The sequence below is a fragment of the Schistocerca cancellata genome, chromosome 1 (assembly GCF_023864275.1).
Source record: "Schistocerca cancellata isolate TAMUIC-IGC-003103 chromosome 1, iqSchCanc2.1, whole genome shotgun sequence".
Lineage (NCBI taxonomy): Eukaryota > Metazoa > Arthropoda > Insecta > Orthoptera > Acrididae > Schistocerca > Schistocerca cancellata.
In genome coordinates, this window is record NC_064626.1 from 999,921,142 (window position 1) to 999,947,620 (window position 26,479).

Consider the following 26,479-nt stretch of genomic DNA (forward strand, 5'->3'; position numbering starts at 1 on the left):
GTAAGAATCTTCAGTTAATTCAGGATGACTTTTCAGGACCATGACGCAGCATTGCTGACGTCTAGATTTTCCAATTTAGATTCACAGTCAGTTAATTATGCAAGGTTATATATATGAGTCACAATTTTATTGAGAGGTTAGTCACAATTTTGTTATGAGTTTACGGAAATAATCTGTTGGGAGGTTACAAGACAATGGGTCTGAAAATGGAATGGAGAATGGTAGTAAAACAACGTAACTGTAACAGGAAATCTCATTTATTAAACTTATCAATATCATGAAAGAGCATCATTAGCTGTAGGCAAGTGGGGTCGCCAAGAGGTTGGGGGCGGGGCAAGTGGACTGACAGCCCCTGGGGGGCGGATGGGCTCAGTTACGCCGTCCCCAGGGGTGGTCGGCCCACGTGAGCTGAGGACGAGTATAATCAGACACACTTGTACTCTTCCAGGAGTTGCACACTCAATGTGTTCATACTTAACAATCCGACAAAGCTATCACGTTCATTTTAGGAACTAATGAGCTAATTTACTCTACTGTGGTGTAGGTGGGAGATTTTTCATAAGCTTCCACAAATAGTTTGTGGGCGTGTCTCGTTTCGAAAGCGGCAGATACATAGAGCGAATTACAGGATGTTGTTACACAGTTTACAGTTTTACAGACTGTGAGCAAAGACATCATTGAGCGTTTTCCATTAAGACTGTAGTATGTCAACAGTATTCACAAGTCTACAGATTATGAAAAATCGATACTGAAATGTATAAGTTATCGACTAATAGAGTGATGGTATTGCAAGACCACCAGAATTTACATATCTTACAGAAATTGCGGTTACTGTACAACTATGAACATATCCATTAGTGTCATAATATCGTATCAGAGAAACCAGATTACAGCGAAGGCCGTCACTCTTAAAGACAATTGTGAGAGATCTACTTGTAACTTGTACTACAGCTCGTGACTAGGTCTTCCCATCATGTATATCAGGACCCTGAACTTGTGAAGTATGTAGTTTACAATATACATAAAAATTTACATATTTTTACAAATAAAACTAATAGTTTTACTTTACAACAGTCAGTTTAGTATGTACAGAGGACTGAATGTCAGTCAGTCTCCAAATCTGCCTCATATCTACAGTACGAAATACGCAGATATTTGTAATGAAAAATTAGTCTTAGTACAGTAGAAAAAATGACAAGACGCTATGGCATAATGAGATACTCCCAAAACTTTTTTTTATGTACATAAATAATACGATCCTAATATATATTATTAAAATACATTTGAAATAAAAATCTACTTAAAAAATCTGCCTTTATTACACGAATATCTTCAATACCACGATTTAAAGTTGGAGGTGGCAAGCTCAAACAATGGCAGGTAGGAATAAAGTAGCTTGAGCCACGAGAAATGTGTCTGTTGCCGTATATTCTGGAACTAAATTTATCATAAGTTAATTATCTTTCCAGTTAGCTATGATATTCTGACATCAGACGCGGCCTCAGACATCGAGGTGAAGCTGTTAGAAAACTGCTTGTGAACATTGTATTTTTATCTCTGTATTTAGAGAGAGAAACCCATATGTTGGAGGAGAAATGCTTATGACAGCACAATCGCCGATGTTGAATGCCTCTTTCTAGAGTGACTTCTAAGACAAAGTTTTTGAGAGTTGTTTCAGTTACCATTGCTTTAAAATGTTCTCTTTCAAGGAACGAAGCCAGTTTTCGTTAGGTGACTGTTGAGTTTGTCCTTAGTTAAATGGTATGAGTGTCACAGTAATACACGAAATACTGAAGAACGTATACATTCATATCATCATGAAAGTCAAAGTGTTCCAGGATTAGTATCAATCATGAGCAGGCCGTACGCTTAACTTCGCCACAATCAACGTTCCATAGGCGCATCAGAATCCCAAAATCGAGTTTTTCTGATTTTCCAACATCTATATAACGTACGTTTTGAAATTTGGAAAATACTACATGTTCAGAACACAGCCACTGTGAAGCCAACGAGTACTTCACTTCACACGATTAACACACATCTATATATCATCATCACAGCAAAGCTTTTGAAACTGCACAAGTAATTCATGTCTTGAAATGGAGCAGTTTTTTGAAAGCGCGACGGAAGTCGAGGTTGAAGATGGTGTAGATTATGGGGTTGAGTGCAGAGTTGACGTAGCCGAGCCACGTTATGAAGTTGCCGAGCTTGGGCGAGGGCTTGCAGCTGGGGTTGCAGAAGGGGACGATGACGTACATGAGGAAGAAGGGCAGCCAGCAGACGACGAAGACGCCCATGATGATGCCCAGAGTGCGCGCGGCCCTGCGCTCCTTGGACAGCGAGATGCGCTGCTTCTCCTCGATGAACTGGTACACCGGCATCGACTTGGGCTGGACCGGCGTCGGTGGCGCTGTGCTGCCCTTCTGGCTGGCCGTGCGCGACCGCGGAGAGTCCGTCGCCGCCGTCGTCGTGGTAGTGGTCGTCGTGGTCGTCGTGCCTGCACACACACCAAAGACGTTGCGGTTGATAACGGAAACAAGACTCTCAAAAATCAAGACACATTATAGCTTTTGTCGACTTAGAAAAGCTTTCGACAAGGTAAAACAGTGCTAGATTCACGAAATTCTGAGAAAAATATCTGAGTGAGCTGTAGGGAAAGACTAATAATCCACACTAACATATTGAAAAGCCAAAGAAACTGATACAGGCATTCGTATTCAAATACAGAGTTATGTAAACAGGAAGAATACGGCGCTGCGGTTGGCAGGTGCTGTATGAGACAACAAGTGTTTGGGGCAGTTGTTCGATCAGTTATTTCTGATACAATGGCAGGTTATCAAGATTGAAGTGAGTCTGAACGTGGTGTTATAGTCGGCCCACGAGCGATGGGACACAGCATCTCTAAGGTAGCGATGAAGTGGGAATTTCCCCGAACGATCATTTCACGACTGTACCGTAAAAATCAGGAATCGCAGCGGCTGGAAAAAGATCCTGCAAGAACGGGACCGACGACGACTGAAGAGAATCGCTCAACGTGACAGAAGTGCAACCCTTCCACAAAGTGCTGCAGATTTCAATGCTGGGGCATCAACAAGTGTCCGCGTGCAAACCATTCAACGAAACGTCATCGATATGGGCTTTCGGAGCCGAAGGTTCACTCGTGTACCTTTGATGACTGCACGACACAAAGCTTTATGCCTCGCCTGGGCCCGTCAACACTGACATTGGACTGTTGATGACTGGAAACATGTTGCCTGCTCTTTTTTATTTTTTTGGTTGGACGACTGTAGTTTCAAACTGTGTCGAGCGGATGGACGTGCACGGGTATGGAGACAACCTCTTGAATCCAATGATCCTGCATGTCAGCAGGGGCTGTTCAAGCTGGTGGGGGCTCTGTAATGGTGTGGGGCGTCTGCTGTTGGAGTGATATGGGACCCCTGATACGTCTAGATAGGACTCTGTCTGATCCGTGCATCCATTCATATACTTTGTATATTCCTACGGACTAGGGCAGGAAAATGCAACACCCCGCACGTCCGGAATTGCTACAGAGCGGTTCCAGAAACACTCTTCTGAGTATAAATACTTCAGCTGGGCACCAAAATCTCCAGGCCTGAACATAACTGAGCATGACTGAAATGCCTTGCAACGTGCTGTTCAGAAGAGATCTCCGTCCCCTCGTACTCTTACGGATTTATGTGCAGCCTTGTAGGATTCGTGGTGTTAATTCCCTACAGCACTAATTCACACATTAGTCGAGTCCATGACACGTCATGATGCAGCACTTCTGCGTGCTTGTGGGGGACCTACACGATATTAGGCAAGTGTACCAGTTTCTCTGGCTTTTCAGTGTATTATAAATGCTATAGTAACTCTTTTACGTTTCCACGAGTGAACGGCCGGACGATATCCATGAAATTTGGCATGACATTGCTTGAACCCTAATGAGAAAGATAAGCTACTTTACATACTACGTAGTACAAGATATTTATCGATTTGGAGAATATTACACAAATTCAGAAAAAATATTTTCTCTTAGAAAAAGTTATTTACCCTTCCACTTTGGAACTTTAACACACTTGTGAAAATACTATTACCGGTTGATACGTCCTACGTAATATGTTTAAACGTAATCAATATAATGATTATTCAATTCTCAACGGGTTTTATCCATATACCCATATGAATACTGGTATTATTAATTCAGAAAATAATTTATTATGTTTTCACGACTCTACCGCTTAACCAATTCGGATGGTACTTAGTATAGATATGCTTGTAGCTTGATTCCCAAGGGAGACCATAGATTGCTTTAGAAAAAAGTATTTTTTTGCGCATTATTAACATTTTTAAATATGGTACACGCGAGTAGCATGCAGGTGACGTTGGCGCCATGGTCGGCGACTCTTAGTGTCTATGGATTATTCCGTGACAGCGCAAATCCAATGTTATATTGTGTGCGTCGTTTACGACACCGTCTGATATATCTGACGAGCTTTGGTGGAAATACAACAACAAAAGCTCGAGAGCCATATTTGATACAATTACTACAAGCCTCGTAAACGTGAGTCTCATTTTGCGCATAGTTGTAACAGGCCTCAAGCTGCGAAAGATGCTCGAATCCAACAAACCTCATAGCAATCTCATGTCCGCCTGAACTTGGATGCAGAACGTCTAGCGGCCCTCAGAGCTACAGAGACATTAGAACAGTCACAAGACCGTTGCACTTTAGACGCTGAGCGTCACGCGCCTCTTACAACTTCCCAGAAGCTTAAAGGCCCACAACGTCGGCGTCATTTAAAGGCTGTACAGCTAAAAGAGAGACCTGCCTGTACATGTGGTTTGTGGAAGGGTTTTGGTGAGACTGCATTTGATTATGCTGTTCACTATGTTCATCTTAAATTAGTCACCATAGGGGGATGGATCAAAAATACGGGCACGATGACTCACTTGCATGTGTTTCTCAGGTGGCAAATTCTCATATCCGGTACTAGGTGAGCCACAGAAACATCTAAATACTCTAATTCTGCACGAATGTAATGAATCGAATCAGTTTTTAAATATAATTAGAAAATGTAATGCATGCTTTCAGATTCGACCTTCAGCAGTAAAATAGAAATATATTCGTTGTGTACCTACATACCGGCAGTGCATACATTTTTTCATCACATTTCTCCACACCACTACATACACAGATATCCCCTAAAATTACTAGCTTACTTACTCAGTACCACTCATCATGAAAAAACTACTGATTTGCGAACGAAGCAGCAGGTAACAGCTAGTAATCAATATACAGAAAATCAAGACGACCAAGCACGATTTGCTTGGATTGAATAGGGTCTCAGAAGGGAATGCAGTCTCTCGTCCGTATTGTTTAATCTATACATCAAAGAAGCAATGATGAGAAGAAAGTTCAAGAGTGCGATTAAAATTCATGATGAGAAGATATCAATGATAAGAATGTAGATAATATGATTACATTGTTTTCCACAGTGAAAAAGAAGTATAGGACCGGTTGAGGAGAATCAACAGTCTAATCAGTAAAGGATATGCATTTAGGGTAAACCGAATGAAGTCGACAGTAACGAGCAGTGGCAAAAAAGAGGTTAGCTATAAAATTGACATCAAAATTGGAACCCATGAATTCGACGAAGGGGGCGTAAGAAACGACTAGCACAGGCAAGAAGGTATTCATTGCCAACAGAAGGTTGCTGAGTCATCAGACGCCTTACTCGTTTAATGCAGCCAGTTTGCAGGATGGAGTCAAAACTCTGTCTTCCTCTGTATCTTTTACCCTTTGCAGCTCCCTCTAGTACCATGGAAGCTATTCCCTGATGTTTCAACAGATGTCCCATCACCCTGTCCATTCTTCTTGTCAGTGTTTTCCGTATGTTCCTTTCCTCGAACGTTATGCGGAGAACCTCCACATTCCTCACTTTTTAGCACACCTCATTTTCAAGATTCTTTTGTAGCACCACATCTCAAAGGCTTAGATTCTCTTCTGTTCCGGTTTTGCCACGGTCTATCTCTCACTGCCACGCGATGCTGTCCTCCAATCGTACATTCTCAGAAATTTCTTCCCCAAATTAAAAACTATATGTGATACTAGCAGACTTTTCTTGGCCATGAGTGCCCTTTTAGTCAGTGTTAGTCTGCTCTTTATCTCCTCCTTGCTTCGACCGTCTTGCATTATTTTTCTGCCTGTGTAACAGAATTCCTCAACTTCAAACACATTGCGATTCCCGATTCTGACGTCAAGTTTCTCGCTGTTGTCATTACCTTCGTCTTTGTTCGATTTACTATCAGTCCTTACTCTATACTCATTCCTTTCACCAAACCCTGTAGATGTAAAATGTGAATAAATATAAAAAGAAATGATCGTCGGAAGGACAGAATCATCTACAAAAATCAAAATAACCTTCGTTGAAATTGAAAGAAATGGCGGTAACACTAAGAGTGCAACGGGAATATCACTGTTAAATACAGAGGCGCGAGCGGATAAGTGGAAAGAGTACATTGAAGGCATCTACAAGATAAGAATCAGAATTTAAATGAGCTGTGGAAGATCAAATAAGACAGAAGGGATATATAAGATACCATCTGAAATTCTAAAGTCATTCGGGGGAAGTTGCAACAAATGTACAATTCATGTTGGTGTGCAGAATGTATGAGTCTGGCGATGTAGCATTAGACTTTCGGGAAAACATCACCCACACAATTTCGAAGATTACACGAGCCGACAAGTACGATAGGCAGTTCTGGCGTTGCGGCTGATAATGGATGTAAGACTAAAGCAAATACAGATACGTAAACTGGATTTGTCGACCTGGGAAAAAGACATTGGACAGTGTCAAATGATGCAAGATGCTCGAAAATCTGAGAAAAATTAGAATTATCTCTAGGGAGAGACGGATAATATACAATGTGTACAAGAACCAAGAGGGAATAATAAGACTGGAAGACAAAGAACAAAGTTCTCGGATGAAAAATGGTGTTAGGCAGTGATGTGGTCTTTCACCCTTACTGTTATCGAAGAAACAATGAGCGAAAAGATTCAAAAGTGGGATTAGAATTAAGGCTGCAAGGATATCAGTGATATGATTCGCTGATGACGACATTGTTATTCCCAGTGAAAGTTAAAGAAGTCTACTGGTGACAGACTTTAACAATATGAGGCAGAAATTTGTGAAAGTATACTTTTGGGGCATAGCACCGTGTGGGGCCCTTGGAAAACCGGAAAAGAAGAGCATCGAAGTGTCTGAATTGTGGTGCTATGAAAAGGTGTTGGAAGTTAGGTAGGCTAGTGAGATAGTTCTTCGTGGAATAGACGAAGAAAGGATCATACGGTAAACACTGACGGAATGATAGTACATGTATTAGGACATCAGGCAACAGCAACCCAGGACGCTTGCAAACACAGTAGAGACAGGCATAGATTTGGAATACATCAGACATATAACTGAGGACGGAGGGTGTAAGTGCTGCTCTGAGATGGTTGGCACAGAAGAGGAATTCGTGACGTGCCGTATCAAACCAGTCAGAAGACTGCTGACGCAAATGCGGCACTCTACTTTCTCTCATTGTCACTGGTACCATAACAAGAGAGATACTGTGATAATCATGATGCAAGGAGGCAGACGTATGTGGAACGATCGAATACCATATTTTCAAACAGAAATCAGTAGAGATATTAATTGCAAGATATCGCAGGAAGAAAATAGCAGCGGTTTTTGGAAACAACAGGGACGTCATAGGATGTTAGCAACTTTACTGATAAATATTTCTTATTTCGAATGGTTCCAATATAAACCCTCATGAATATTTAGTTTCAAAAGTAAAGTTATCCTCAAGCTGAGAATTCGTTCAACACCACAGTCCTTTGATATGTAGTAGTAGTAGTAGTAGTAGTAGTAGTGGTGGTGGTGGTGGTGGTGGCAGTTTCATTTCTACGTGAGTCACTTTTATAATGATATTACACAGGGTTGACGCAGCACGCTACGAATTCCTCCGCCAAACTTTTCTCCTCAGGGTAGGCTACCACTTGTACCTATGTCCTCTTTATTGTCAGGGTTTTTCACATAACCCTCTCCTTTCTGTTTCAGAGGAGAAACTTCTCACTTACTGTCTTATAATTACACCTAGTTTCCAACACACTACGACATCGCTACATCTCAACCACTCCGATTCTATTCTTTTCCACGTTTCGGAACTCGGTAACCAGGGGACAACGAATGTTGGATACCAAGTTCCGATACCTTAGAGATAATGTTTCAGTTATATGTCCTCCTGAAGATGTGGCTCTTAGTGCCATGAAACTGGAAACTGGTAGCAAACTAAAATGATTTTAGGTTGTCAGAAATTATGGATAAGTAAAACACGCAGCGAAAAATCTGCAAACATGAAGTAAGAACTGTCGCAAATTTAATTAACATAATTAATCTACGAATTTTTCGCTTGAAGTACACATTTATATCAATGTAGTCTCTGGGGAAACCAGTGTAATTCTTCTCTCGTGAAAATTGTAAATATCTGCAAGACCCACTTTTGAAAACTGTGAGCAGAGCTTGTCCTTTTAGATATGTGCGAGTTGTATCGTAATGGGATCGGATTTTGCGACACAGGCTTCATCCATCGGCGGTACTCACACGTGTAGCCATCCTCGGCCATGTGGTTCTTGGCGATAGGCCCCATGCTGACGCTGTTGTCGGTGACGGAATCCTCGGCCACCATTGAGGGTGCCAGGAAGCGTCCCTCCTCGGCGGACTGGTCCTTTTTCTTGGACTTCTTCTTCGTCTTGCGCCTCTTCTCCTTCGACGAGGGCGCAGGCGGAGGCGGCGGCAGATCATTGTGGTTGGTTTCGCTGCTCACCGACTCCTGGTCGTGCGACGGCACGGTCGCCGTCACAGCCTGTGCAGCCATCTGCAGAAAATACGAACAGGAAGGTGTCAGTAGTCATCTACGTGATCTTGGCCTTCATGGGAAACTGATTTTGGTTTGGACTACGACTGTGGTTTAGTTTTACAGTAATTAACATGCAGTAACAAAAAATGTTGCAACGTAAAAATACATGGGTGCTCACATTTCAATAACAGTGGACGTTGGAGAGATTTCACTTTCTAAAATCTTCTCAATAATAAGGTCAATATAGACAGAGCATAAGCTAGGGGAGGAACAGAAAGGACGTCGACCGGGTCCTTTGGAAAAGAACAGTTCCAGTATTCGTTTTAGAAGAGCTAGAGAAAGCACGGAAAAACTAAATGTTGGCTACAGTTCGGGGATTTTAAATGTTGGTTTCTTCACTATGTGACCGTTGTCTTCCCCACTGCCTTGGCGAACAGTAGAAAATCCCGAAAACGGCATTGTAAAATAGCTTCTGAGGATAAGCCACAAACTACGTAGTACTGTCTTCAAGAATAGAAACTTGTCTTCGATGTTTACGCATCAGACTGTTTAGACTATCAATGAGCGATATTGATGAATGATTCAGAGTAGCGGTAAGTAAACAGCATTGAGTCAAATGATTTTCATTTAGTGTATAATACAATGAAACAAAATACTTCGTAGTAAATCAATATGACCAAGAAAAACAACAGTGTAATGGTTCCATAGCAAGACTAAATTTTTGTTGAATCTGTTTAGAAAAAAATCACTGGTTGGTTGGCAAACATTGTAGCTGTTTTCCATATGAGACACTTAACGTGCTGACCCACTTTTGTTAGGATATATCACGTACGGCTAGCTTGCGCGGCATTGACGCTGCTCTCAAAGAGAATACAATGGTATCAAAATAATCCCGTCAACGCCGGTTTTCAGGTGTGCCCAATTATAGTACATTACATCGATCCAGTGGCTCACTGCTTAAGCTGTGCTCCATATGTGTAAACCCTCAAAAATGGTTCAAACGGCTCTGAGCACTATGGGACTTAACATCTGAGGTCATCACTCCCCTACAACTTAGAACTACTTAAACCTAACGTAAGGACAGCACACACATCCATACCCGAGGCAGGATTCGAACCTGCGACCGTAGTGGTCGCGTGGTTCCAGACTGAAGCGCCTAGAACCGCTCGGTCACACCGGTCGGCTATAAACCCTCGCGAGGCACTTTCAAACAAGTGCTTTGCAACTTATAAGTTATTTCTTTACTCTGATACGAGCTTAGTACCCGGTGTTATCTGGGTATACATTTATTTCAATCTTCTATTAGTCCTTCTCCTGGTCCCCCCTCCCCTTTCTGTAAATTTCCTCCTCCCCTCTCTGTCCATTTTGGTTGAGAGCTTTCCAGGGATTTAGAATGAGATTTTTACTCATGGCTTTGCCCGCATCCACACATCTCAAATATATTTCATATATATTTAACATATTTCACATTCATTTGTACATATATTTCTCACACACATCTCGCCCTGCTAATGTTTATGACATCAAATCTTCTGAACTATGTGTCGTACAATGATATAATTTTTCTACTTCATTCAGTAGTAGATGTGAATACTGCCTGCAAAATGTGTCGTTAATACTTTGATAGTTTACACGTAATAAATTAAAAGTTCATGCTTCATGCGAGAGACTTACTGCATGGACAGCGAAAATGTAATAAATGATACAGTTTTTTCCTATCACCATTTTATGGGGGTCTTCAGCGAAATTAAGTTTCGGTATTGTTTGAAATTGTGTGTAAAGATTGATGCAACTTTCTAAATGGTCTCATTCTCAAATACTGGATGCTAAAGAATGGGTAACCTCTTTCATGTATAGGTGGTTCTTACCCTCACAAACGACGATTTCCAGACGGTAAATGAGATATATACGAAGTTTCGTTGGAACTTACACACATACATACAGAAATACGAGTACATACATACATACACTGAGGTTACAGAACTCATGGGATGCCTCCTAACGTAGTGCGTGTACATCCATATGCATGCATGCACACACACACACACACACACACACACACACACACACACACACACACACACACACACACACATATACGTCAATATGTGCATCAGCCTTTTTTTAAAAAAAATAAGTATGGATCCAGTCATTCGAGTTAGACAAAAATATTATGCGCTCATCCATTCCTTAAATGTAGCTAACCTGACAGTCATCACAAAAATATGAAAGCTAAAACAGAGGAGAGAGCTTTTCAGAATCATGAAAATAATGGGAGGATAAGTAACAGATCCAAGTTCGAATGTGGACCTGAGGCATGCTTTAACGAGTCAGATACTCGGATAGAGATGTGGAACAGCACATTAAAGTAAAAGAAAGTTCCAAATGATTTGTTGCGCTATACATTGATGTGTCAAAAGTATTGAGATAGCGATATGCACGTATACTGCTGGCGGTAGCATCAAGTAAAACAAGGTACAAAAGGGCCGTGATTTGGCGGAACTGTCATTTGTACCCAGGTGATTTATGTGAAAAGGTGTTAGTTAGAGCAAGACGCGTGAGAAATTACATAACGGAAATGGTAGAGAATACAATATTCCGAGATCCGCAGTGTCAAGAGTATGCAGAGAATACCAGATTTCAGGCATTACCTCTCACCACTACAACGCAGAGGTCGACAACCTTCGCTTAGCGACCGAGAGCAACTGTGTTTGCGTAGAGTTGTCAGTGCTAACAGACAAGCAACGAAATAACAGCAGAAATCAGTGTGGGACGTACGATGAATGTATCCATTAGGTCAGTGCGGCGAAATTTTGCGTTAATTGTCTAAAGCACCAGACGAACAACGCGAGTGTCTTTTCTGACAACACGACATCGACTGCAGCGCCACTCTTGGGTTCGTGACCATATTGATTGGACGCTAGACGACTGGAAAACCTGCCTCGAGATGACTGGGTGTTGTGTGATGTCCTTAGGTTAGTTAGGTTTCAGTAGTTCTAAGTTCTAGGGGACTGATGACCATAGATGTTAAGTCCCATAGTGCTCAGAGCCATTTGAACCATTTTTTTGACAGGAAAACCATGGAGTCTAGAGATGAGTCCAGATTTCGGTTGCTGAGAGCTGATAAGCTCGAGTCTGGCGCAGCCATAGACTCACGTGCGCAGAATGGCACTGTGCAAGCTGATGGTTGCTCGACAGTGGTGTGGACCGTGTTTACATGGGATGGATTGGGTCCCCTGGTCCAACTGTACCAATCATTGACTGGATATAGTTATATTCGGCTAAATGGAGAATATTTCTGATCATTCATGGTCTCCATGTTTCCAAAAAACGATATGATTGTTATGGATGGCAATGCGCCATGTCACCGGGCCGCAAATGTTCGCGATTTGTTTGAAGAAGATTCTGCGCAGTTCGAGAGAGGGATCTGGCCATCAAGATCGCGTGACGTAAATCCCATCGAACATTTATTTGACACAATCGAGATATCAGTTCATGTACGAAATCCTGCACCGGTAACACTTTTGCAATTACGGACAGCTACAAAGACAGCATGGCTCAATACTTCTGCAGAGGATTGTTGAGTACATGCCATATCGAGTTCCTGTATTACGCTGGGGAAAAGGAGACCTGATATGATGTTAAGAGGTATCCCAAAACGTTGGTCACTTCAGTGATATTGAAGTGTTCACTGCCATTACTGTCGGCAGGGAAAAATACTAAAGGAGGCATAAAATAGGTGGCAAGCTAGGGCACTCAGTAGATCGTAGGCAGAAGAACACAGCTTGAGATGTGTGTAGACAGTTGATCGGTTAAGCAAATGGGATGGAACTTAAAAATATCAGGAACGTTTTGGTCAGATACTCAGCTTTAGTTGGTTGGTAACTTTATGGGACGAAACTGTGTTCGTCGCATAAACGTGTTGAAAGATTATAGTGCAAGCCTGTTTAAATTTGCATGATAAACTGTTGTCCCTTAAGTCACTACTGATAGGTGATAGATCAATTCCATGGCCCCTCCAGCGCGATTAACAATCAGTGCGAAAAATTCAGTGTTAAACTCAGGGTCTATGACTTTTAGGTGGACACGTGAGGAAGGAACGTGATTTCAAATAATGCTTCTAGCGCTCGACGTGACATGGTCTGCGCCTAAGTAAAGGATTCATGGGTATTAACAAAGTCAGGACAGGAACAAGCAGCATTGTCACGAGACAGAACAATGCTACATTTTTCAGAAAAACTGCAGTCAATGTGCTAACGCGAAGAAAACCCAAACATTGGCAAAAAGAGCGCATTACCTAAAATCTTCTAGAGTCGTCTATTTCTCACTCCTCTTTGAAGTTACTGCTACATTTGACTTTATCCAAATAACTTCGCAAATATTTTGATCAAGTCGTCGTTTACTTATCTGAATAACACTGCGCCGCATCCGGCGTCGGTAAATGTCGGTAAATTAGTTTCAGTGCAATACTTGAAAATAAAAAATTCAGTTTGTGATGAACTTACGAAACAACCCCAAATTAAAGTCGAAAAGGAATGTGTTTGCATTATTACATACTTGTTTATGTATTGCTCCCATTAATGAGTAATTAATCATCTTTGTCACATATTATGTGGCAACCCTTCGCTCACAATCAGCAGATACGCCAAATGACAGCAAACACTGTAAACTTTCAAAGTCTTGAAGGTGATTTCAGAATTGTTCTTCATTGCTTTTATGGTTTTAAACTGCTAATCCTGAGTCACACTAGACGAAAACCTAATGGTTGAATTAAAAGAACTAGGTGTTCGCTATCAGAAAATGTTTATAACAGGTCAATAGCCGTGAAACACTTGCGTTACATTCGAAGCATCCGGATACTTAGTACTATTGGCTGGTTCAAGTGGCTCTGAGCACTATGGGATTTAACATCTGAGGTCATCAGTCCCCTAGAACTTAGAACTACTTAAACCTAACTAACCTAAGGACAGCAGACACATCCCTGCCCGAGGCAGGATTCGAACCAGCGACTGTAGCGGTCGCGCGCTTCCATACCGAAACGCCTAGAACCGCTCGGGCACACCGGCTGGCACTTAGCACTCTAACAAAATTTGGTTTTATTCTTGTGGATTGAATAGTATTTCATATTTCACAGTTTTCTTCAGTATTACAAACTTTAGTCCACTGACGTGAAAGACATACATTAAAGCTACGGTGCAGTACCTCCTGCAAACACTTTATAAGTTACTATCTGATTATCAATCGGAACCAACCTTAAAAAGGTATCACACTCATATTCAGCGATGCTACATGGTTTTGAATGAATAAGAATACTGTGTCATACACCGTACCTCATCACAGAGAAAAACATTCGATAGTCTCAGGTAGGTGAATTAAAAAAAATTCTAAATAACAAACTTACCAGCTGCAATTCATCGTAAAGGTGCTGTTCGCTATATTCTGTGAATGAGGAAAATAGAAATGAGCGTATGGCATCGTTGGCCAAGAGGCCCCATTCGGGGAAGTTCGGCCGCCAAGTGCAAGTCTTATTTCATTCGACGCCACATTGGGCGAGTAGCGCGCCGGTGATGACGATGAAATGATGATGAGGACAACACAACACCCAGTCCACAAGCGGAGAAAATTTCCAACCCGGCCAGGAATCGAACCCGGGCCCGGTTGCGTAGGAGGCAAGCATGTTCCCACCCAGCTAAGCGAGCGAACCATGAATGATTTATCATACTAAGAGCGGAAAAATTGAAATGGCTTTATCAGGCGTCAGTTAAAACAGAAATACAGTGTGTCGGAGCAGAGAGGAAAAGTGAAACCGGAAATGAATTATTATGAGAAACCTCTGTAACCTCACAACAAAAACAATAGGAATCCAGAACACCACTAGCAGACGTAGGAAGGTGGAGAAAAATCCGCCGTTATTTCCTCTTCTGTGGCGACCTCTCATTTCAGCACAATACTTACATTTGTTGAATATATTCCAATTTCCATCTCACTCTCCAATTTCAACCCCTTGGGATCCTCTGCTGCGCAGTGGTATTTATTCCCTGACAACTGAAACATGTACTGTCACCATATTCTTATTCCTAGTTAATGTTTTCCACAATACATTTTTCACGTTTAACATTGCGTGGTAAACCTTATCGTTTCTTGTAATGTTAGTCCACTTAGCTCAATGGTCATAAAAGAGTCAGTGAAATGGAAACGGGACAGGTTATATAAAGAGAATGGCACGGACGTTGGTATAAAAGTGCCCTCGTTTGGAAATAAGGAAAGAACTGCGCTATCGTTCACCGTTGTGCCACTTCTCTTAGAAATGTTCGGCCTGAGGCTAACGTGTCGTGTGTGCGTCCGACTTCACTATGGAGGCCTGGGAAGACGAGCAGTGAAATGTCGTGCTGTGTTAGACACTGGAAGGATTGCCAGGAAGTGAAATTCATTGCGAATGTTTGATGCGTATTGCGAATACAATGTATCATGTGCGTGTGAGTTTGCGTGGAGAAAACGATTTCGGGGAGGTCGGGTGTCACTGAATGTCATTGAAAGAGTAGTCTGCCAGGACACGCTTCTCGTGTCTGTACCCTTCCTGCCACTACTGGGGTACATGCTGCCGTTAAAAATGACGACGGCGGACGGTGGCAGACTTCCGGCTCTTGTTTGGTGTCAGTCGCGGTACAGTTCACGACGTCATGACAGAGCATCTGAAGTTCCGGAAAATCGGTGCACATTGTGTTCCCCGCAACCTGATGGAGGAGCAGTAGTTGAACAAAACAGCGCCATCACTCCAGGACCTATAACGGTATGAGATTCCCCCGGTAGCTGAGTGGTTAGCGCGACAGAATGTCAATCCTAAGGGCCCAGGTTCGATTCCAGGCTGCGTCGGAGATTTTCTCAGCTCATGGACCGGGTGTTGTGTTGCCTAATCAACATCATTTCATCCCCATCGACGCGCAAGTTGCCGAAGTGGTGTCAAATCGAAAGACTTGCACCCGGCGGACGGTCTACCAGACGGGAGGCCCTACTCACACGACATTAACATTTAACGGGAAATGAAAGAAGGTGTCATCACTCTGATAAAGCGTCAGAGTCGGCAGGGGAATCAAATGGGTTAACCCCCCTCCCCCCCGGCCGAAAAAGGTGCAAAGCCACGCGCGTCAGCTACGGGAAAGTCATGACGAGGTTTTTCATTTGACAGCAAGGGCCCGCTGCTCATTGACTTTCTCACGCACGGATGCACAATTAACGTGCAGCACTTACTAAAACTAAGACGCACCATGCAGTCCATCTGCTAAGGAACGTGGACGGACGGCGTCATTCCGTTGCAGAGTAATGGCCGCCGACATATTGCATGGCTGTTTCCATTACGCTGCAGCGGTTTCACTGGGAAGCCAGTACACATCTTCCATACGGTACCGATGGCTACCGATGCGATTTCAATATTTTTGGAGCCCCGAAGAAAAACAATCGGCGCCGTTAATTTACTTTGGACGAAGAGGTGCACGTCTGGATACCATCACCGTTCCGTAAGCCACAGAAATAATTTTACCATGATTCTTTCGAAATAATAAATATTTCATTTATTTTTTCCCATCTTCTCGTTATCATTTGATTGCCCCTTAGATATTAATGTATGCAATGTGCGACTGCGTCAAACATCATACGCTGCGCCGCGGTGGTCTAGCGGTTCTAGGCGCTCAATCCGGAACCGCATGACTGCTACGGTCGCAGGTTCGAATCCTGCCTCGGGCATGGATGTGTGTGATGTCCTTAGGTTAGTTAGGTTTAAGTATTTCTCAGTTCTAGGGGACTGATGACCGCAGATGTTAAGTCCCATAGTGCTCAGAGCCATTTCAACCATTTTTTTTTTTTTTTCATACGCTGCGCAGTGTTACTGAAGCTAAAAGTTTAGGGGAAGAAGAGGCATTTGTCTAATATTCCTCCTCATAACAGATAGATTCAGATAGTAATACGCTAGTAAGTACGAGTATCTTAATCAGTTTACCTTGCTTGAACCTCTTAGCGAGATCTTATTACCAAATTGATTGGCACAATTGAGTTACACGTCCTTGGTTGTCTGCAGAGCTCGTATGTGCAACTATTCAATGTGATCGTTATATTTCCCTACATTATCCTGAACAAAACAAGTAACACCAGGTATCATCACCCATCTCTGTCACTTTCCCTGGAAGTTTTTTGATGCTTTCAAGTGTTCTACACACGCCGTACATTCTGAAGCACATGCTGAGTCACCGACTCGAACCGCGTTAAAAATGAGTTCTGCAATTGTTGTTGTCAAAGGTGACATACGCAACGATCTTCACATAACCCCATAAAAGGAAATCCTTGAGTAATCGGTCCGGATATCTAGCTAGCGAGGAGCAGCGCACAGCATCGTCATGTCATGTTTAGTACGACCGATCCAACGATTTGGAACACGATCTCTGTAGCCCAATATGGGTGAGCTCCTTCTTGCTGATTGTATTGCTGAAGAATTCTTCTGTGCACTGGGATGAAGGAACGACAATTGTTGAATTGTAACACGCAGAGTACCTTTTTTAAAGGATATACCAGTTTCGTTTATGACGCAAAATTTTGCTTCTGCTTGTGCATCACCTCACATCTTCGATTTCAACGCTTTTGCGCAATGATCGAAACTTTGAATTGTCTTCTACATCCTATCTGATTATCGTCTCTCTATCGCTATGCATTAAACTGTTACAGTTTTTCTCGTAAAGGATATATTCATTTTGAATTATCATCCGTCAGGATGTTTCGATCGATACTTGATGGACAAAACATGTTTGTTTCCTGAAGTTGTTCGACCACAATTATGTTCAGTAGAATTAGCGTGTTGCTGAAAGAGATATGTACCGCAGGGTAAACGAACTGTGTGAAAAGTGGGCTTCTCTTAAACGCTGTAACTGAGAACGTCTCGCCGCGGTTCGCTGTGTCTTGTGAGTTTACGTAATGATATGTCGCCACTCTTGAACAGAGAGAGAGCGTTGACGTCATTAGAGTCCTTGTTAGTGAGCCGGTGCTTAATTCATTTTATCATTAGTTCAATAACAGCTCTTGGTACATGGTGGGCGTTAATTATAATGCATGAAATACATTCACTTTTCGACGAGTAATATTACGGTGAACAACGGTTGCGCGACGCAGCAATAAAGCGACGCGCTCAGGGAATTAAAGCGACGTAATATCTCACGCAGCGGTCTTAACGCGCTGTCGACTTTTACTCTTGTCTTGTGCTGGAGGAAGATGTTACGTCACGTGTTGATGGCGGAAGATCTCATGTGCATGAAAAATTGTAACGCGGGTTGCAGTCTTCAGAACATGATAATGTTTAGACAATTATTTTGCTTCAAGATTGCAAGACACCAAAATGAAAGCAATAAAAAGAAACGAAACGGTAGATAACGCTTAACAGTTTTAAAACGATGATCATTACGTGAAGAGTCTCTATTCATCACTGAAACGATGCAGAAGTGGCAAACAAAGAAAAGTACTTGTTACGAAGGGCAGTGAAGGAAATGAAGACAGCTGAGATGCTTAGATGAGGCATTTGAGTTGATTCTGCTGAGACTAACGGAATGGGCGACGTTGACGAAATCAACGAATATGCAATGTTATCAGCCAGGAACGGTAAGACATTGTGAACCCATGACACAATGAAAATCTGAGGTTAAGAAAAAATTGTTCAAGAGATGAATTGAGTCCATATTTTGGATTTCGTGCTTTTCGCGGTTATAGGTAGATGCATAACTGAGAACAAAGCATGAGGAAGAATGCACTGATAGCCTGGTGGTTAAGCCAGAGGAAGGAAAAGCAGGAAACTGTTTCTTAAACATTGTCCTAAGACACTATATTCCTGGGAGTAAACATAGAGAGAGCCTTATAAGTGATTAGAAAACTGGACAGGAAGCCAAATATATGTACATTCGGAGTTACAGTCAAATTGTTAATACGTTATTTCACCGATAACTGAATGCATGATAAATACCGCGTAAGAGTAAAGATAAATAAAAATGGCACTTAGACAATCAAATACAATTGGAAACTTGGTTCCATTCCATGCTGGCCGCCTGGTACAGCAACTGGTTATGAGTTTCTTAAAATAAGACACTCTCAGTTACAAAATCTTTTTTATTTACAGGAATCACGTGTTTCGGCCTTTCGGGGCATAATCGGATTGGCCTAGGGGTGAAAGATGACAATAGCGAGGCATATATAGATTAAAATGGGGAAATGGAGTTAATATAAACACACAAAAGAGGCAAAGCTCCAGGCTGTGGAGCCGTCTCTACAATGAAACATAATTGTGACCTTCAGTAAAAATTAATGTGGAAAACCAGCATTCGCCCATTAATGCCCACATTTGGCATTAAGATAAAATTTTGTAAAGGACCATGGTCGTATCGTCATGGAATGAATAAAAGTATTACGGATCCTTATAAAATTAACAGATTACGCAGAAAAATAGTAACATATATATAATCATTAAAATAGCGTTAAATACGTTTGGCCAGTTTGTGAAAGTTACAAAACATAAAAACGAATGAAACGTCCGTATCCACTTCACAGTACCTCTGATAATCAGACATTCATTTCGCATCACATTGGCGGAATTTTGTTACGAATGTGAAACTTCACATCAGTAACTGAGTGTGTATAAATACCAAGTCTTGGCTTCATATGCAATGAAAAATATAGTGCCAGTAAATTATTTTCAAAGTGCAATACCCTGTATATGTGGTTAGGGGGTACTCTCCAGTGAATTTAAATTGCATACTGCATTAGCTGTTTTCGAGACACACTCCCGCCTCTTTCCTCCTTGTCGTTATATTGAAGGTGCAGCGTGATATCTTACCATCCTGTGGACTAAGAAAATTACACCGTAATCTGCTGATGCCTCGGATATTTTTTGTGGAACGCATTTCTTTAGGGACACTGCACCACAATTTATACGGCGCCATCAGGAAGGCTTATGCACATGGTTAAAGGCTCATTGTGTTACCTTCACCTAGAGTCTGTATTGCCACTGATAATACGGCACGAATCGTGGGAGAATACTACAGATAGCTACTACTGAATAACTTGTTCCACTGCTGAATCCTTTCCCTGAAGTAACATCCTGTAAGTGCGTTAGTCAATACTGACCTACCGTACAGTAACCTGCTCAGAAACCGAAAATATATTTGACCTATACCTTATATTCTATAAGTATCTCGGCTACATTAATGTGGCAATCGCCTATATTACACGTAAACGTCAGCAACCAATCTCCAATGGCAGGTTGAAACACTAGCAGTGGAGGGTACGTAAAGAGTGCCGGGGGAGGAGGGCAGAAGGTGGGAGGGAGTGCAGAAAATATTGCCATCATGACGTAGAATAGGGTACGATCATGGGTTTTAGGCCAATGGTGAAAGCATTTACGAAACGACTAAGTTTGCAAACTGTTTGCTTGCCGCCGTGGTTCAACAGTGTCCCCTCAACGACCGTTCAGCGAATGTTACTGCGTCTGGGCCGCCGCAGCGAGATCCTGGTTCAAGCACCAATGTTGACTGCTGTTCATCGATGATGAAGCTAGGATTTGCACCCCAACACCCAACTGAATGTCCACTGAGTAGTGACATGCAGCCTTTTCAGATTAATCACGTTTTGTGTGCCATTGGACAGATAGTCGTTGGCGTGTACGGCATGAAACTCTGAAAGCAAACAGCCTGCAACAATCGTCGGAAGGATCCGGTCCGGAGGAGGGAGCGTTATGGTCTGGAAGCTGCTTTAGTGCCAATCCCTGGATGATCTCGTCATTTTGAAAGGCAGAATGGATCAACCCAAGTATGCACCTATTACTAGCGACCCTGTCCACCCCGACTGCAGTTTGTTTTATTCTCAGCACGGTAGCATCAACCAGCACGACAATGCAACGTCTTACACGTCTCACAGAGTGCATGCGTGGTTCGAAGGGCAACAGAATGAATTTACCGTACTACCTGGGCCACCAACCTTCCAGGATTAAAACCAATCGAGAATCGCCGCCACGGATCCTCTGCCGAGAAACCTTGTGTATCTGTCCACGGCACTGGAATCGGCATGGCTCCATATCCCGGTCGGTAACCTCCATAACCTCACTAAGTATCGCCCTGCACACCTCGCAATGGTCCGCGATGCATAAGGTCATTTTCAGGCTTTTGACACATACTCATATTAATGTGACTTGACAGTACATATTATACAATACTATACTTCACGGAGTGGCATAGTGATGGAAAACTAAACCTTCCTAAAGAAGATCGTTTTCCCAGCTGTTTCTCCTGATTACTCAAATGACTCTGAGCACTATGGGACTTAACTGCTGTGGTCATCAGTCCCCTAGAACTTAGAACTACTTAAACCTAACTAACCTAAGGACATCACACACATCCATGCCCGAGGTACGATTCGAACCTGTGACCGTTGCGGTCACGCGGTTTCAGACTGTAGCGCCTAGAACCGCTCGACCACTTCGGCCGCCCTCCTGATTACTCGCGGCAAGCGTCAGGGCGGTTTCTGTGGAAAGGACGTGACCACTTTCCTGCCCGGCCCTTTCGCAGTATGAATGTGTGCTTCGCCCCTGATGACGCTGTAGTCGACGATATGCTGCATCCTAGTATCTATTTCCTTTTATAGGAGAGTAGCCCATAACCATCGAAATAAATTATTAATTAACGAAGAAAATTATGTCTCATTCGAAAGATCCATATCACGAATATTACGATTGTGAAATATCCTAATGCTTATCACACATAACTACAGAACAATACTAATGGAAAACTTACTGAAAACTTAACTGAAAGAGAAAAGAGAACAACTAAGTGCGACGAAGAATGGAACGATCACGGTGTAGTAACTGGGATTGAGGGTGACAACATCCCGAAAGACTGATTGCTGCTGATAAACCTTTCGGGGTCTGAGGTCGTGGTCCACGAAACTCTTCTGTTTAGGTGCGTTGTTCCTCCGCTGAGTCTTGCCGATTGACTGGCCGGACGTCTGAGATCGAAATATGTAGAAAAAGGGGCGCGGCGGGAGTTGCACGTGATAAACATAGATGATCCTTGTCAAAGATGAAATTTAATTATCCCTTGCGTGTTGTCAAAGGTAAAAAACTGTTTAGCGATTCTGCATAGCTACTCTCCATATGTCCAGGATATTTGTCTGCTCTTTTCAGACATCACCTTACTTCCAGTGTGTTTCAGTGGGAGGATGAATTTCATGAGCACCTTGATGGTGTATTGATGGGTAACCCATTACGTCCTGCAATTGCAAAATTTCTTTAAGGAGAAATTCGGTTAGATTTAGAAAAAGCAATTAAGAAACTATCTGACTGGTATTGGTTTGTGGATGACACTTTTGTGGTCTAGGAACATGATAAAAATTTTCTGGACCAATTTTCTGGGTTGCTAAATAAAATTAACCGGAAAATCCAGTTCATCAAGGAAATAGACAATGGCAGCGTAATAGCTTTATTCGATGTTTTAGATATGAGACAGACCGATGGAAGTTCAGAAAATAAGGGTTTTTGAAAAGTAACGCACACGGACAGATACTTACATAAGAACTCTAATCACCATCCACAAGATAAAGAAGTGTCGGTAAAAGTCTTGTCGATAGAGTCCAAAGGATTTGCACTCTGGAATATCTGGAAGCCGAATTAAAACACATAAAGCAGCCTTTCGAGAAAAATGGCTACTCGGAGAAAGAAGAAAACAGAATTCCACGACCAAATAACGGAAGGCCGAAGAACAAAGATGGAAAACCACAATGGATGAATACAGTCTCTCTCCTCTCTCTCTCTCTCTCTCTCTCTCTCTATTCCTTTTATTATAAAAGCAACATATCGTATCTGAAAGATTTTACAGAAACACGGCATTAGACCAATTTTAGACAAAGAAGAAAATAGGTCAAGCGTTACGGTCTGTAAAAGATAAATGCCCTCCTCTGTCAGCAAGTGATGTTTATAAAATTGATTGTACGTGTAGTAAAGATCATGTTGGAACAACCAGGAGAATTGACAATACACCGCTAAAGGGACATAAAAACCTTTGTCGACTAGGGAAAATGGAAAAATCGGCCGTAGCAAATCATGCTCTTCAGTCAGGTTGTCACGGAGTGAAGTTTTCTGAAACAAAATTTTATCTACGACAACGAACTATTATCCACGGCTATACAGGGAAGCCAGTGAACCATATAAACATAGGGATGATTTTAATAGGAAAGAAGAGACAATGAAAAATAGTGAAATATGGACAGTAGCTCTTCAGAAGCGCTAAACAGTTTTTTTTTTATCTTTGACAAGTCGACAATCGATAATTAAGTTTTATCTTTGACATGGATCATCTCTGCTTATCAATATAGAGTGTAAAGTGGTATAAATGTCTATGGAGTGAGCATTCGGAATCGCAGAACAGGAAATTTCTCCGCAACATCTCCTGCTGCTCAAGTCACATGGTACTGGGACGGGGCATGTTAGTCCGTATATCGCTTAGCGTATTTTGAGTGTTATTACTATGCTAGAAGAGATAGATCACCTTCAGACGTATCCTGAGACTTTGTATACGCGTTTTATAGACATCTTAACAATTTTATAACTGGAACTGAAATAGTTTTAAAGCTGTGAAAGCAAGGGAATTGTGCTTTTTCGTCACAATATCATATCTCTGTTCCACTTTACTTTTCTGGTGCGGGAAAAGAAGTCACAGCCAACAATACCTTTTCAGCTTTTCTGTTGCACCTCTCCCTATCAATGCATTCTTCAGCGAAGTGTGTACAGCACTTTTGAATACTTTGTAGGAACGAAATTCTTTCTTTTGATTTTGTGGAGATATATTCTGGCTCTCTGTCCATCTTTCGGGAGACTAGAATACAAGAATTATATAATGTATGAAACTGTATCATGCAGAAGTACTTAGATACACACAAGCAATTGAGGACCTGAATAAAGTGGAGGAAATTAATCCCACTGTCTTATATAAATTTTATTTGCAGATGAATATAGCACGAATACGCAAACACTGACTGGGAGCTTAAATGCACTTGCAAATTTATCTAGCATTTCTCTCGTAAATACATGGGCAAAAAAATTGCAGAAATTTTTCTACTATACAAGACATTAAATACCGCATCTCGATATTTTTAAACGTATAAAGCGCCTCCCATCAGTATGATACTATTAGAGATTTGTTGCCCACGCCTATGAAAAGTACCTGGTCCTCCATTCACGTACTTCTCTTTACATCTATAGCAACAACAGTACAGCATCATGGCTGTTTTTACTACTAAAACTTGTAGAAACGTATGTAAAAACAGGTGAATACGTGTAACATTAAAGTTTCGCTGTTACCAGAAATTTCAGAAAAGCAGTGACGTCCCATTACCACGTGACTAGCCCGATTTGATGTTGAGAACATGCGCAGTAGGCTATGTTCACTTCATAGATATTTGTACTTTATGCTTATCTTGTATAACTCCGGCCACGTCCCGTATTCTGCAGTGTATATGCTCTTAGACGTCCAAGCCGTCAGTCAGAAAGACTTAGCGGAGGAGCAACGCCTCAGCAGACATCCAGCCCAGTTCTGGACGAAACGTTAGAGACAGAAGAGTTTCGTGGACCACGACCTTACATCCTGAAAGGTTTATTAGCAGCAACATCCCGAATAATAATATGGACGTACACCCCATCTGTCGTTCTTTGCTTCATTCATATATTCCACTTACGGCATTTATAAACGCGGAAAAGCCATAAGCGGAGCTTTCATTGTCACAGGAGAGCCACTGCACAAACGCACTCCTTCAGAATACCAACCTGCTGCTTCATGGCAGAGTTCAATTTGGAAGCCTTCGCACGTTCGCGCAGGCGCCGCTTCGTCGCGATGAATATCTCGACGTAGACGATAGTCATAATGAAGAGAGGGATGAAGAACGAGCCCAGCGACGAGTAGATCACGTAGCCCTGCTCTTCAGTCAGCTGGCAGGGCGTAGTGTCGTTGAACTCCTGTAAAAAAACACATGTTGGTAAAAAGAGTTGTTACTGATTTGTAGGCTACAAGACACTGACATTTTTCAGAAAATAGTTTGGTTGTAACTTGTATCGTTTCATTACGTTCCTGACAGCAAGGAAAATTTTTGCGAGTACGTATAATCTTATACACAAAAAAAACTTAAATGCGTTAAGATATCTGATAAATTTCCTATAATTTGCAGCACTGTCATGGCGTTTTTCATATCAGCAAGAAAATCCAGTCTGTCCTCTAAAACATGTTGCCCACCCCGCATAAAAGGACGACTCATCCAGCTTCGAAAAAATTGCATGAAAATGTGATGAAAAGAAACGTTCGCTACTTTTGCTGTTTCCACAGAAATTTCGTAGCACGCCAACAAATGTGAAAGATTAAAAATGGGACACGAAAAGAAGGAACCACTGTCCTTCCCCCCACCCCGTTCTTTTCCCATCCATTACAAGAAGCTTAAGTGCAAGCTATAAACACACAAAAAAGCTTTATTTCAGAGCCAAAATAATTGAGTTAGTCGTTTTAGAAAACGTTTTACTCAAATATCAAAGAATATACCACTAAAGGTTTTAGAACAGTTTCATGGTTGTCTGTGGGCGTCATTTCCATCAAACTTAAATCACTACATAAATAAGCATTACGCGTTAGGCTGTGGTGAATAACTCTTCCATCCTCGACGAAAATTAATTGCTGGCGTGCCTCTTGATCTAAAGATCGAGTACTGACAATGCTAATTAATGAGGATATCATTCAGCGGAAGGATCTCACGGAGATGCCCGTCGAACTCCAACGATAGTTGCTACAAGAGACAAATTGTGCATTACGAAAATATTTTCAAGTCAAAAGCCCGGTGACGCACGTTGCATGAAGATTAGGGCAACATATTAAACACTCGCATATGTATCGTGCGAAATAGCCCTGACAGTAAAACAATTGAAATTTTAACTTGTAGAAATAAATAGCAGCAATCGTGCTTCCCAACTACGTTTCTCTACTGGGGAATTATTTCATTACGCTTGTGGTGCACTTCGAATGATATTATCCATGGAAACAGGACAAGTGGAACTGATGGCGTAGTCAGTTGTCATGTACCTCACGTGCATCTATTATTCAACTGCACTTCCTCCCCCCCCCCCCCAAACCCCTCCCCACTCCCCGCGGGAAACTTTGTGTTTTTGTGTTTCAGAATATTTCTTGGTCTCAGCCTCTCACTGTAAGCAAAAATTTGATGTAAAACATTGATTATGACTATTCACATATTGTTGCTGTGAGCGGAGTTATCAGGACTATTAGGGTTACGATTTTTCCCTATGACACGGCAAACATTATAATTTCATTGTAACCTAACAACCCTAACAACTTTTGCTTTCTAGTAACACTTTGGCCCATAACCAGAAACAGTAATTGTGTTAAAGATTCCTATTTTAACTCAGTATGTACCATTAAACAGGCGGATTACTTCATGAAAAAATTTGTCACTCCTCTCCACCGTTCACGCTATGGCAGCCAACTGGAGGTACTAAACTTGCTTCTTC

The 26,479-nt window shown here is 41.9% G+C and overlaps 1 protein-coding gene across 1 annotated transcript in view; it reads right to left on the bottom strand.

The window, feature by feature from the left end:
- Positions 1-241: 241 nt before the first annotated feature.
- The window catches only part of LOC126088823 (putative tyramine receptor 2), a 96,016-nt gene continuing 69,778 nt past the window's right edge, over positions 242-26,479 (bottom strand). Inside the window, exons 3-5 of the mRNA XM_049906865.1 lie at positions 24,740-24,928; positions 8,649-8,922; positions 242-2,497 (exon numbers count right to left, since the gene is read on the bottom strand). Of these exons, the coding sequence (XP_049762822.1) occupies positions 2,088-2,497; positions 8,649-8,922; positions 24,740-24,928 (873 nt within the window). The 3' untranslated portion in view covers positions 242-2,087. The remainder of the gene's footprint in view (positions 2,498-8,648; positions 8,923-24,739; positions 24,929-26,479) is intronic.